Source organism: Myxine glutinosa, chromosome 5 (assembly GCF_964187855.1).
Source record: "Myxine glutinosa chromosome 5, kmMyxGlut1.1, whole genome shotgun sequence".
Taxonomy (NCBI): Eukaryota; Metazoa; Chordata; class Myxini; order Myxiniformes; family Myxinidae; genus Myxine; species Myxine glutinosa.
In genome coordinates this window covers 1,753,047-1,766,380 of record NC_136265.1, presented here as the reverse complement: position 1 = coordinate 1,766,380, position 13,334 = coordinate 1,753,047, and the positions used below count along the sequence as shown (strand labels likewise).

At 45.3% G+C, this 13,334-nt stretch overlaps 1 protein-coding gene across 2 annotated transcripts in view; it reads left to right on the top strand.

Annotated features, from left to right (window-relative positions):
- The window catches only part of SLX4 (SLX4 structure-specific endonuclease subunit), a 125,289-nt gene extending 112,616 nt beyond the window's left edge, over nt 1-12,673 (top strand). For both annotated transcript variants that reach the window (XM_078777486.1, XM_078777485.1), the window contains exons 10-16: nt 2,416-2,507; nt 2,626-2,772; nt 4,518-4,687; nt 4,983-6,871; nt 10,189-10,288; nt 10,464-10,730; nt 11,034-12,673. In XM_078777486.1, the coding sequence (XP_078633612.1) occupies nt 2,416-2,507; nt 2,626-2,772; nt 4,518-4,687; nt 4,983-6,871; nt 10,189-10,288; nt 10,464-10,730; nt 11,034-11,382 (3,014 nt within the window). In that variant the 3' untranslated portion in view covers nt 11,383-12,673. The remainder of the gene's footprint in view (nt 1-2,415; nt 2,508-2,625; nt 2,773-4,517; nt 4,688-4,982; nt 6,872-10,188; nt 10,289-10,463; nt 10,731-11,033) is intronic.
- Nucleotides 12,674-13,334: the final 661 nt, after the last annotated feature.

The following is a 13,334-nucleotide window of genomic DNA, read 5'->3' as shown; positions in this document are numbered from 1 at the left end:
AGCTTGACAGAAGCCCCGGTACACTGCAAAGTATCTTCTCGCACTGTCTTGAGCAGTGATGTTTCAGGTTTAACCACCAGGTTCAGCCACTCCATTATTGAATTCAAAAGCATAGTCCTTTCTGAACCATCGTCTAGAATGGCATAGGTCTCTATGGATCCTTGTGGGCCATGAAGAAGCACCTTTACGATCTTTAGCAGGACATCATGTGGACGGGAAGGCTTGTCAAGGTACACTGCAGGTGGTGCGGAGCCTGTCATTAGGACGGTATCGCTGGATCTCTGCACTGCATCATGTAGGATGGTTAGGTGCAACTCGTTGCAAGTAAGGCATGGCTTCCTAAGTGTACAGCGATCAGCTGGGTGTGACCGACCACACCTCCAGCAACGGTCATGTTCCCTTATCCACTTTATAATATGGTCTGTGGAAAGCTTCTTGAATTCCGCACAGGAACCGAGGTAATGATCACTGGTGTCACACTGACAATAAGGCTTGGACTTGGTTGTTGAAGAAACATTACGCAACGGCTTTGGCCTCGTGCCAGCTATTGGTGACTCAGAGTTGTGAAACACCGATGCCCTTGATTCTTTCTTCTTGAAAGATGAAGAATGCTGTTCCTTTCTCTCTAATCCCTGGCCCTCACATTTGTAGAGGACAGCAGCTTGGTCCGCTATACGTTTAGCTCGGGCCTTCGCCTGCAGCCAAGCTGCCAGATGGTGCAACGTGTAGGTCTGATTAGAATCTGCATTTAAAAGTCCTTGGTTAATGCAGTGCTCAATGAATCCATCACGATAGCTCGGTGGCAGTTTGCTAATTAGCCTGTCTACATGTGAGCCACATCGTAGTTCAAATCCATGCTCACCCACGAGGGATTGTAACATACCCACAAGGGAGTGCACTGCGAGAGCAAAGTCTTCAAAGGCCTCTGCATCTCCAGTCCTCACTGGTGCCATGTTCATGATGGCACCAATTTCGCTCTGTACGAGTTGCCTTGGCTGTCCATACTTGTCCTGCAGGGCCCGTAAGGCCACCGTGTATGGCTTCGGATCATGCATGTAGGCCTGAGCAAGCTTGTATGCACTTGGTAGCTTAAGGTGGGTAAGAGTACTTGATATTTGTACTCCTCTGACAAGTCGGTGTGATTACTTATCAGGCTATCCGATGCGAGCTTGAGAAGGGCAAAGTCACTTTCTCTGCCACTCTGGAAATAAGGCAGACTCGGTTTTGGTACGCCATAAGATGAAGCTATTAGTAGGTCCATGAGGTTGGGTGTTGCAGGCGTCTCAGATGGGTTAACTGGATGCCCATGTGGTGAAGTCGAGGGTGGTAGATAGGGTGCATAATGGCATGGTAACATGTTAGGATGAAGATTTGAAGCTTGGAATGGAGCTGTGGTAGTGGATGAATATGCTAGGGCATGTCCATCGGCGGAGGGCCCTGTAGGCATGGCACGGGGGCCCAGGTTCAATGAGACTCCATCAGAATATGTAGTTGGATGCGTTTGCTTCACTTTCTCATTCGGTGATGTATTGTCATTAACTCCATTAATCGTGGAGTGGATTGAAGGTCGGCAGTGATGGCAATTGCCGGCTCTGGCCACAGTAGCGGCAGCTGCGTTGGCAATAGTTTGTTTGGTTGAACTGAGGGAGTACATGATGCTCCACCACCGTGCAGAATCGTATGCTGGGCGGTAACGGTTGGACACCCGGCTGGAGAGGAAGGCGCTTCATCTCCTGCATCAAAGAACGACACCATCAACCGTGCTTCCTCCAGTTCCTGTTCGGCCTTCCTCAGACGTCTCTGTCTTGTTAGACGGACAGACAAGGCTTTGCGTTCCCTCAGAGCCTGGCGCTCCATCTCCTGAGCCTGGCGCAGTGGCGCTCCATCTCCTGAGCCTGAAGGACTTCATCCTGCAGCTGTTGTTCACGTTTCTCAGCGCTCTCATCCTCCCCAACTTGACATGTCAGTTCCTCCAGTTCATACTGTTTTCGTTTTTGTATTTGAAACGTTAGACAAAGGGTATATGCTCGGGGAAGTTAGGGGGAGAAGAGAAAATCTAAGAAATAAGCAATACAGCGAAGGAAATAACTTAAATTCACAAAACGCCGATGGGGGAGGGAAGCCTAGAGAGACCAGGCCGCGCACGCAGTGCAAACAGAAAACGATTAATTATACACAAGTTTGCACGAATTGCAAACCAACACCAACTAGTATGGATTTTAATTATGCAATTAATCAATTAGTTATTGTGCACCTCTCCCTCCCAATACCCTCTCTGTACGGCGCTGGAGGATGTTATTTATTTATTTGGCATGGGGGGTGGTGTACTTTGAATGTATCTGTACTTGTTATTTCTGTGTGTGATGTGCAAGGCTCAGGTAGATGCTGCTATTCATTTGTTTCGTTGTTTGTTAGTTGAGCAGAAACACGGTGACGTTTGTGCAGCCGAGCGGACTGGCTTCATTGTGGACCCCCCCTTACCTAGCGACACAGCTCTCAGACATACGGCAAGTGTTTTGTACCAAATCTATTTCTGCTTCATTATCATCGGACAGGCTCATTATCTTTAATATCATCGCAAGCTGCTGTCTGACGAACATTTGGGGTTTTTTATGTGCTTTGCAGACTGCATTGAACCAGCTGGCTGTGGATCTGGAGGCCATGGTAAATAATCCACAGCTGAGCGATGTGCAGCTGCAAGTGGACAATGGGGATCTGATGCATGCACACCTATTTGTGCTTTATGCACGGTGCCCTCCACTCGTCCAGCAGGTATGTTATACCAGATTCGGTGGCCTAATAGTTAGACTAACCGTTCTGAGTCTGGGAGGTCGGTGGTTCGAACCTCAGCCGAGTCTTGCCAAAGACTTCAAAACGGTACGTGCTGCGTCCTTGTTTGATGCTCAGTATTTAAAAGGATTTAGCATGGACAAACAACCATAGGTTGGCAATAATAGAGCAGGCTTTGTTGGGCCCAATGGCCTCCTCCTGTGTCAACGTTCCTCATATGGGAACTCATATTTTAAATACTGTCAAGTCCGTGGCAGATGAAGACCAGCCTTGGACATATGGCCGAACGTTGCTTTAACTCCGAGGCGTACACCCAAACTTGGCGGGACTATCTTTTTGCGCGCGCAGGAAAGGCCCAAAGCCTTATCTAATTGGACGGCCACCACGGGGTTTTATTACTCGAACCCACAAACAAGTAAAAGGACACGACACAAAAGTAAAATGCAACAAATAATGAATTTAATGAAATTGATGCAAGAATAACAAAAACGAAAGGTAAAGTAAAACTAATTCCTATATTGCAGTGTCTCCACTCAGACACAAGAGCATGACAGGGGAATGATTAAAGAAATAAAAAGAAAATCCCCCCCTTTGTCTTTGACACTCAGTTCTGTGGCCTCGACGAGTACCCTGGTGGGATCGGTCCTGAGAGGACTGGACCGCACGTCGAAGCGCCCGAACAATGGTGCCGGCCAAGCGCGCCCGCACACCGAGCCAGCAGCAGGCAGCCAAACGTCTCCTGTTCGATCTCAAAGCTGGCACAAGAGAGAGAGTGCGTCCGCTTCTTCCTCCTCCTCCTCTCCACGATCGCACACAAGCCAGAGACAAAGAACAAAAGCGACCACCCGATCCGTTTGCCAGACCAAGGAGTGTCAAAAATGCGACCGTTCGCCACGCACGCCAAGGACCAAGAGAGCGAGTGGGTGGGGCGAGGGGGGGGGGGGCAAATGCACCCTCCTTTTTCCCTCGCTGACGTCACTTCCTGACCAATCCTGATGCCGCATTGCATCATCCCATGGCTGCTTAACCAGTCACGAAGCTCGGGGCGTGGTTTCTCCGTTACGAATCATTAAGGGCGGAGTTTAGTCGTCTTTCGGGAATGTTCGGCTGGGCAGGGTTCCTTTGCCGATCGTAATGTCCAGTTATACTGTCAGTGATGTCGGTTTAATGGCCGTTGTAGCAATGGGGCCGATTGCATGGTTGGCTAAGTTTTTGTAAGAACATTAGGGAAAAATCACAGGGGCAATTACACACTGGGGATTATCCTTAATCCCTACCTAATTAGCATAGCTCCACCCATTGTATGGAGACACATATACGATCTTATGCTCAACAGATTCCCAACTTATGTACGTGGAAATTCTTCTTCTTTGTGTCACACGGTCCATGTTAATTTACACATTCCTATTTCCACTACGGTATTTCATCTCTACCCCCACAAACGTAACAATACAATCTCCATTTTGCCGTGCTCGATCTTGTGAAATTGTTAAAGGTTGCTTGTGATGTATGAGCGGTCTTTTGGAGTAAAAAAAAAAACCCCCCATGAAAACCTTGGAAATTCACCGACATCTAAACAATGCATCCTGAGCATCTCCCTGGGTAACCATTCTGTTTCCTTGACACATGAATCATCCGACTGGGCCTAGCCAAGGAAGCAAAGCAGGAGGCTGGTGCCGAGTTGCGCAATTGACCAGGCGGTGCTGATTAAGTTCCTGTTGTTGCAGGTTTACCGTGAAGGCTTCATTGTCCACGAGAGAGACGAGGATCAGACGCGGCGTCTATTGCTTCCTCATCTCTCGTCCGAAGCTATTCTCTGTTTTCTCAAATACCTTTACACCGGACATACATATCTACCCGAGTCGTCTTTGTCAGACATCTTTACTCTATCTCGAAGGTATGCAAACAACACACCTGTTGACTACAAAGGTATGCCTTTTTAATAAAGTGCTAAACATGAGTCATCACACATCAATTCAAACTTGAGGAATGAGTCAAAACCATTCTGAGCATTTCCTTTTTGTTCCTGTTAATCATTTCTGTCTCTTCAATGTTTAAATGCATCTTTGTAAATGAAAAGGGAATTGAGCTGTTGTTAATTCATCGTCATTTCTACCAGAGTTAGTTTTAACGAAAGTGAAAAAGGTAAAGCTTTTAAATCTTTATTTTCAATGTTTCCTTCTTTTTGCTAGGTACAAGATGCCTGAGTTGACGTCTGTTTGTGAGGCCGTGCAAAGACAAGTCGAGCATCAGTATGTGGACGACATCATCGTAAAACGGCACCTGGAGAGTTCTGGACAACCGAAGGCAGACGTTGGTGTTACAAATGAAGAAGATTCTTTGTACTGCTTGCTGAAGACTATGCATCAGGAGGACGATGATGAAGCAGAAGATGAACATCAGAAAACCCTTACCATCTTTGATGTGCACGAGGACGATAATGAAGAAGAGGATGATAATGAAGAGGATGACCTCAGTGATGTGTACGAGTTTTCTGCAAGTCAGCGGCTGATGCATGCTGCGAAAGCCTTTGTGAAGGCCGATGTTCTTGAGAAGGGCATTGAGGATAACATGACGTTCATCATTGACAGGGAGTCCAAGGAAGACACGTTTAACACAAACAGTGTGGAGACTGCAGGACTGCTGTGTAATGTACATGATGATAAAGATAAAAATGATGACAATGTTGTTGAAAACCCAAAAGACGGCAATTTACCCCAAAGAACAGAAACCATTATAAAGGGTTTAACAAATAACTGTTCACTACAGCAGGAGGATTCATACGAACGCTTGTTTTCTGAAGTGGATTCATTGTGTGAATACAAAGAACCTTCTCTACCAACACAGTCAGCCAGATCGCAGGTTGTTTTCACCACACCTTCATCCGGCACGCCGTCTGGTTGTCCAAAGACATCCTCGGTTTGCCCTACATCCCTGGAAATGCTCTCCCATGACTTGCATCTTGCGGTCTCTTTGAGAGCTTCACGAGGATGGTTTTCGCGCCAAGGCGATTCGGACGAATGTTTTCGCGTCGTGAGCATGTTGCCATTACGTAAGGGCTCCGGTGAACTTTTGCCATCATTTGTCGGTGATGATGATGATTGCGACGTGTTTACATCTGAAAATAGTAACTACTTGGAGAGAAATGAAGTGACTTCAGCGAAGACTGTAACCATAGACACAAATACAATGAAAGGTCGTTCGTTCAAGATACCTACTAACGGCACCGATTCTGGGTATAAAGGAGTGAACGTTAAGCATTCTATGAACAATTCTACAGATAATTTGATAGATCTCTCTTGGCTGGTACCAGACACTCCTTGTAGGAGACCCGAGGAAGCCACAGGTTCCACTTCGTGTAAAAGTACTTCTGACAATGGGAACAGAAGGAATGTTTCAAATGTTATTTCTGGGGTTTCAAACACACAATCCGGACGGATTGGAGAGGATGACGTGTTGATCTGCACCAATTTGAGTACGAAGTCAACAAGTGCAGTTGAGTTGTGTAACAAACATCACACTGTGCAAACTGGAGCAGCGTCAGCATGTAATAATGAAAATGAGGTAATTTGTTTAGATAAGTTGGTCGAGAGGAAAAAGAACGAGGTTGAAAATATTTCTGAGCCCAAGAATGCTTGGAATGAGTATGGTGATGACGTCGCCATCGTTTGCGGTTCTCCTCTGTGGGGGGAACCTCAGTCCATCGCAGAATGCACCGTCGACGTGTGCGTCATCGGAACACGCCCCTCACACCCTGATAAGGACGTCGTCTCTCAGGTCCAGTTTGACACGAGTTTTGAAGAGGATATGCCAAAACTTGATCTCGCAGACACGATGAGAGCACCTGATGGAGAGGCTTGGATGAGTTTGGAGCATCTCAGGAGCAAACGTTTAAAAATACACAATGATGATAACAAGTGTCCTGTTAGTGGATTGATGCGCCATATGTGTACCACAACGGTGTGCCAGTCTTGGGAACAGAGAGTCAATAATACTCTGAGTTGTGGAAATGGTGAAGCTCAGGACACTGATGAAGATGGACCTCAAAGTCATCCACAACCACCAAAGCTCCACACTCCAGGTATGAAAATCAGCATATTTCACTGCAGATTTGTCCAATGACAGCAGGTTTTTTGTACACTAAGTCATGGCTCGTAAAGAGCTAACACATAGAACATGTAATATAGAGAGCGGAAAACAAGACGGGGTGAGAGAGGGACACAACAACAGCAGGGAACAGGGACATCAGGGGAACACGAGATAAACAAGATTGACACTACAAGGACTTTCAGGAAAGAAAATGGAATTTGAAGGAGGTGGTTTTGGGGTGTTTTAACGGGGGTTGAAAAGATCAAGGTTATGAATGGGGGAAGATACGAGATGGTGGTGAACAGCTGTTTTAAAGACCTGGAGGGAGGAGTGCGATTGAAGAGAGTGTGGGAGTTTGTTCCAGAGGCGGGAGAAAAGAGGAATGAAAGAGTGAAGGTGAGCAGAGTGTCTTGATTTTGGTAGTTTCACCAGAAGAGTGTTGCTGGCAGATATTGTGCAACCTGAAGGAATATTTGGGGGGCAGAGCAGGGGGACCTAGGCCGGAGAGGAGTCGGTAGAAGACAAAAATACCATCAACCTGCCTGTGGTGAGAGAGAGAGAGAGAGAGAGAGAGAGAGAAAGAGAAAAGAAAAGAAAGAAAGAAAGACCCTCAGAATCAGCTTCATCGTGGGAGATTCCAATGATTCGGAAAGCTTTGGTTTCAACCGCGTGAAGCTGAGCGAGGTGTGAGACAGGAACACCAGCCCAGAGGGGAGAACAGTATTCCATTGAGCTGCGGATGAAAGCCTTGTATGTGGTGAGGAACTCAGAAGGGCCCAGAAAGGACTTTGCACGATGGAGGATGCCTAGTCGGCAACTGGCTTTGGAGGCCAGCTTACAAATGCTGTTTTCCCATGAAAGATCATGACAGATAGTGAGACCCAAAAGCTTGAGTGACAGAAATTATTGGAGAGGATTGTTGAGAAAGTAGATGGGAGGGTTGTCCAGACGGTGTTTTTGGAGAGACAAAGTGAGAGTGTGAGATTTGTCAGGATTGAAAGATATGTTCCACTTGTTTGACCGGTTTGTGATATTGTCCAGGTCTGCAGAGAGTGAGGAGGCTGCAGACTGCTGATCTGAGGGATGAGATATGGAGCGGCAGAGAGTGGAGTCATCAGCAAAAAGATAGAGAGGATTTTCCAGAGAGTCTCTTTGTACGGAGAGATCATTGATGAAGACCAGAAAAAGCACAGGGCCCAGAACACTGCCTTGGGAACTCCAGCTTTGACAGGAAGAGGAGATGAGAGAATTCCATTCAGGGCCACACGTTGACTACGACCAGAGAGGAAGTCTGCAAGCCATGCGTAGAGGTTACCATGGATACCATAGGAGGACAGTTTGGTGAGCAGAGCTGGGTGCCAGACTGTATCAAAGGCACGAGATATGTCAAGGGAGACGGCTCTGAGTGCCGCTTTGGCGTTGAGGGCCTCCATCCATTGTTAAGACTGCAGAAGCAGCATGTCCAGAGTAGAGTGACCTGGTCTGAATCCAAATTGATGATCCGAGATCAAGCCATTGTCATTGGAGAAGAGAAAGAATTTAATATCAGAAGCGATGATTCATTCCATGACCTTGCTGATAATTAAGAGCAGGCTGATTGGTCTGTAGTTGCAAGGATCTGCTTTTACATCGTTTTTGTGTGAAGCGGTAATGTTTGCTGATTTCCAGGATGCTGGCAGATGACCTTGAGCAAAAGAGTGTGAAGAGAACAGAGAGAGGGTGAGATAGAGCGGCAGAGCAGGATTTTAGGACCCGTGGGCTGATGCCGTCTGGTGCAGTTGCAGAATCAGAGTCGAGAGTTGACAGAAACTTCTCCACCTTGTCAGGAGAGAAGGACATAGAGTCCACGAGCAGTTGGGTTCGACTGGGTAAGTGGGTACAGAGAGAGATGGGTTTGGGACACAAGATTTTGAGGCAAACACAGAGTTGAGGCATGCCGCTTTGTCACGTGCAGAGTCAGCTGTGTAGCCATTTGAGGTAAGGCAGGGGATGGAGGTGAAACAAACACCAGAAACAGATTTGACCAGACGCCATCAGGATTTGGAGGAAGGAGACAGGTTTGAGAGTTCAATCTTGAGTGTGGAGAGATAGTGCTTCCTGGCACTCCTGAGGGTAGACACACACTTGTTCCGAGCGTGGTGGAAGGAACTGAGATTGCCTTCAGTTGGATTAGCCTTCCAAGAGGCAAAGGCAAGTTGTTTCATGGCAACTGCCTCACCTCAAGATTCAGTGTACCATGGATGGGAGTAAGGGTAAGACAACTGAAGACGAGATTGGATAAATCTGTGCATGAGAGAGAGCAGTTTACTTTGGAAGAATTCCCAGGAAGAGTTGATGTCAGAGGCAGTCGAGATGAGAGACCAGTCCAGATGATGGATGGCTGCTTGAAGACCGTGCCAGTTGGCCTGAGTGAAATGCCAGACTCGTCGACGCTGAGGAGGCTCTCTGAGAATGGCCAGAGAGATGTCCACTTTAACAAGCACATGATCAGAAGAACCGATTGGAGCAGAAGAATAACAGCAGACATTTGCAGGGAAGTTTGTCATAACCACGTCTCGAAGAGGAGATGCTCCGTTGACTGAGATCCGGGTCGGGAAATTGACAGATTGTGTCAGTCCCAGTGAGTTGCAGAATTGAATACTGTGGTTGTTCACTGCAGACGTGTCCACTAACAGCAGAGTTTGATTCCGTTCACTTTATATTTCGTACAACACTCGTGAACAACACATGCCGGCCAAGCAACACCTGAAACTTACACGGCTTGTGAATTGCTATTTGGACTGGAGGCAAAACACGTTTTTTGTTTTATTTTTTTAATTTTCTCTTTTTCTGTCGATACGAGTGGTTATTCATGTAAGTTTTGAAAATACCTAATGCCCACATTACTTGTGCAAAAATGCTGCCATTTCTACTTGGCCCCACTGTCCACCAATCTTTGTTATCATTTTGACCCAAATATACCTTTGCATTCCTTTCCCGTTCCCTTTCATTTCCTGCTGATCTGTTTGCCCTTTTTATCTTCCTCCGACCCCTCACTTCATACGGTGAATACAACACAAACACTGAGTACTTTTAACCTCTCATTGTTGGAGTTCTGATTTGTTTGTTTTTAACAGATTAATTACTTGTCGGGTGTATTATTGTTGTTGATGCTATTAAATGAGTAACATCAGGTGTATCTCACTTTCTAAACTGCTGATGTTAAACAAAATGCATAATTCATACCATATGTGGCCTAAAGGTGCTGGCATCTGTATGTTTATATGTCATGACATCTGTATGTCATGCACACATGTGTGGGTGTCCTAGATGGAACGAGTAAAGCGTGTGATTGCTCAGGCACACCTGTATCGCCGATGCCTGGTTATTCAGACATGGACACACCACACCTAAAACGTGAATTGTGCCGGTGAGTCGAGTTTTCTTGTTTTACTCCAAAACGATAGCAAACGAGGTTTTCTCTTTTAAAATCGCTCAGTGCACACGACGGCAAACACACAAAAAGATTTTACACTCGTTCAAGTTGTTGTGTCGGACATGTTAACTTGGCAGGGAGTTTGAGCTTGGCTTTGTTTCATTGGCAGCTTCGGTGTTCGACGTTTACCAAAACGACAAATGGTCCTGAAGCTGAAGGAAATATTTCACTACACTCACGAGACCGAAGGATGTTTAAACACGGAGTCTGCTGACTTGTCCGACAAGACCACGGAAAGCACGAGCGGTCGGCCTTTGCCGTCTCGAGCGGAGCGGAGCGAAGGCCGGAACCCGACCGGTGTGCATGTTGCCGACGACGTCGCACCATCAAAGGGGAGCAGCGGGACCTCTCAGGAACATGCCGAGTCCTCAAGCAGGTCGGCTCTCTTTTGTCACATGGCATGATGGGTGACACACATATTGTATTTTGCTTTGCTAACATTCTAAACTTTGATTCATCTTCATTCGATACTTTTTATTTGTTTTTACTTTTTATAGCTATATTTTTTTATCTCGGCATGCACGTGCATTTGTTTGTATGTATGTGCCGATGCTATTTGTGTGTTTCTGTGATATCGATGTGCTTTCCTCGTTTAACATCTCTTCAGAAATTCTTCAACCTAGTTTTGCCTTTCACCATGCACGGAAATTCTCTGCCTGATGCAATTCTTCACCGACAGTTCCTCCGTAGGAGAATTTGGTGGAGACCCTTCTTTGCTGGAAGATGAAGAACCTGTGAGTGCTTCTCAAGCAGTGCGGCAGAAGGAAGAACTCTGCCACTCGTTGGTGTCTTTGATTCGCTCATGGCCACACCTCTACCGTCGCATTCTGCTCTACCAGCCGATCGACCTGCCGGACTTGCGACGGGATCTGTCGGTCGCGGGCGTATCTATCTCTGCCGCCCGTCTGCTGGATTTCCTCGACGCTCAGGGCATCACGTTCAGCATGGGCAGCAACGCACGTGGGCATACACGCCGTCAGAAAATGCGTGCGCGCAGAGAATGTAAACGGGGCAAAAAGGAGCGATGACCCTGCATCAATAGCGTTCACAAGGAGACACGGTGTTGGAGTTCATGACGTTATCCCCACAGAGTTAGTGCTTGATGGGATACAGTTACGGCATCCTTGTGTTACGCACGATAAGAACTCGAGCAGCACTTACCATCAGGTTGGTTGTTCATTGTGAGAGCCGAGGCGTTTTTGCACTGCCATCTGATTTTACCACTTTGTACCATAGTTTAAAGTACTTTTCATCAATGCCATTATGTTTGTGTTATTGTTAGACTTTGTACTGATTGCAGATTTTTCAAATTGTAATTTTGTGTTGCAAACATAATCAACAACATTCTGAACAACCAAACCTGAATGAATATCCTACTTCCTCTCATATAAAACGAGAAGAGCACTCAGTAGAGCAGCTCATACCTCCACCGGGCTGAACAGTTTACATGTTGTATCCCACTGATAGGCCAGATCTGGATCTGGACCTGAAACCCAATTGAATTGCTTGTTCTTGTCACCTAACCAACTCGTCTACAACGTTTTGTCAAAACTTGTCCACAACGTTTTGAGATGTCCTGCTCACAGAGGGTCAGCAAAACAGACGGGGAGAAACATAACCTCCATCCACATTCGTGGCAAAGTGTCTGTGTGTCCATTCCTAAACAGAGTTGAACATGGCTTGGCCGACCTCCACCTGATTTTGCATTTGTGGATGGGGTACCAAGGGTCAGGTCGTAGGCATTTAATAAACCCCCCCCCCCCCCCCCCCCCGCCATTGTCATAACCAGAGCCAAAGAATAATAGAGTTTGGTGAACTCTGTTTGAGTGAAAAGTATCGTGATTGGAGGATACATGATCACATGACTGCAAGACGCCATGTTGTTACCCACCGTCGCTGAGCGTTGCGCTAAACCGTGTGCATCTGTGTGGACTCTGTCATATTTACATTTCGTCATCATTATCGTTTTTCACTTTGAAGTCGGTTTTGAATGTAAACGATGGCATGCTCTTCAACATGGGGCAGTCCCAATCAATCAGACAGAGGAAGGAAGACGTATCTTTGTCCTCGTGATCCAAAAGGGAGAAAAATATGGTAAAGTAAAAGTTCATCGTGTGGAATGAAGAGGGAACAACGACTCGTTTGTGTGTGCGGTGATGAGAATAATCCTGTTGTGGTTAAAAGGAGATAATTATAAAATCAGAACAAATAAGAAGGAAATATTTCCAAATGGGAATTCATCCGCCATGAGAGATATGAGAGGGAAATTATATATATATATATATATGTATATATATATATATGTATATATATGTATATATATATATATATATATATATATATATATATATATATATATATATATATATATATACGTATATATATATATATATATATATATATATATATATATATAAATACGTATATATATATATATATATATATATATATATATATATATATATATATATATATATATATATATATATATATATATATATATATATATATAAAAGAGAGAGAAAGGGATTCCCTTTCTCTCACAGCGAATCAATTCCCATTTGAAATATTTACTCATTTGTTTTGTCTTTTCTTCCCACCCAAGCAGATCACCATGCTGAAATGATCGATTACATGCCAAGTAGAATCAGGAGTAGTACCACGTGACATCCTATTGTTTGAAAATATGATCTTATAATGGACAATCTGTTCTGTTTTAATGTAATACAAGTTGTCGTCCAAATAATAAAATAATCTGTACGTGTCATCATGCATATTACGTCATGTAACATTACGTATTATTGCATATACTAGCAGAGTACCCGCCCTACGGGCAATCTTGCTCCAACACATTTTTCTGCCATTGGATATTTTCTGCTGATACAACTACTTTGACTTTGATTTATTGCTGATTTCCTTTGGTAATATTGCTCTTGCTGATTATTGATATTGCTCTGTTCAACTTAGGTGTTTTTGGTTT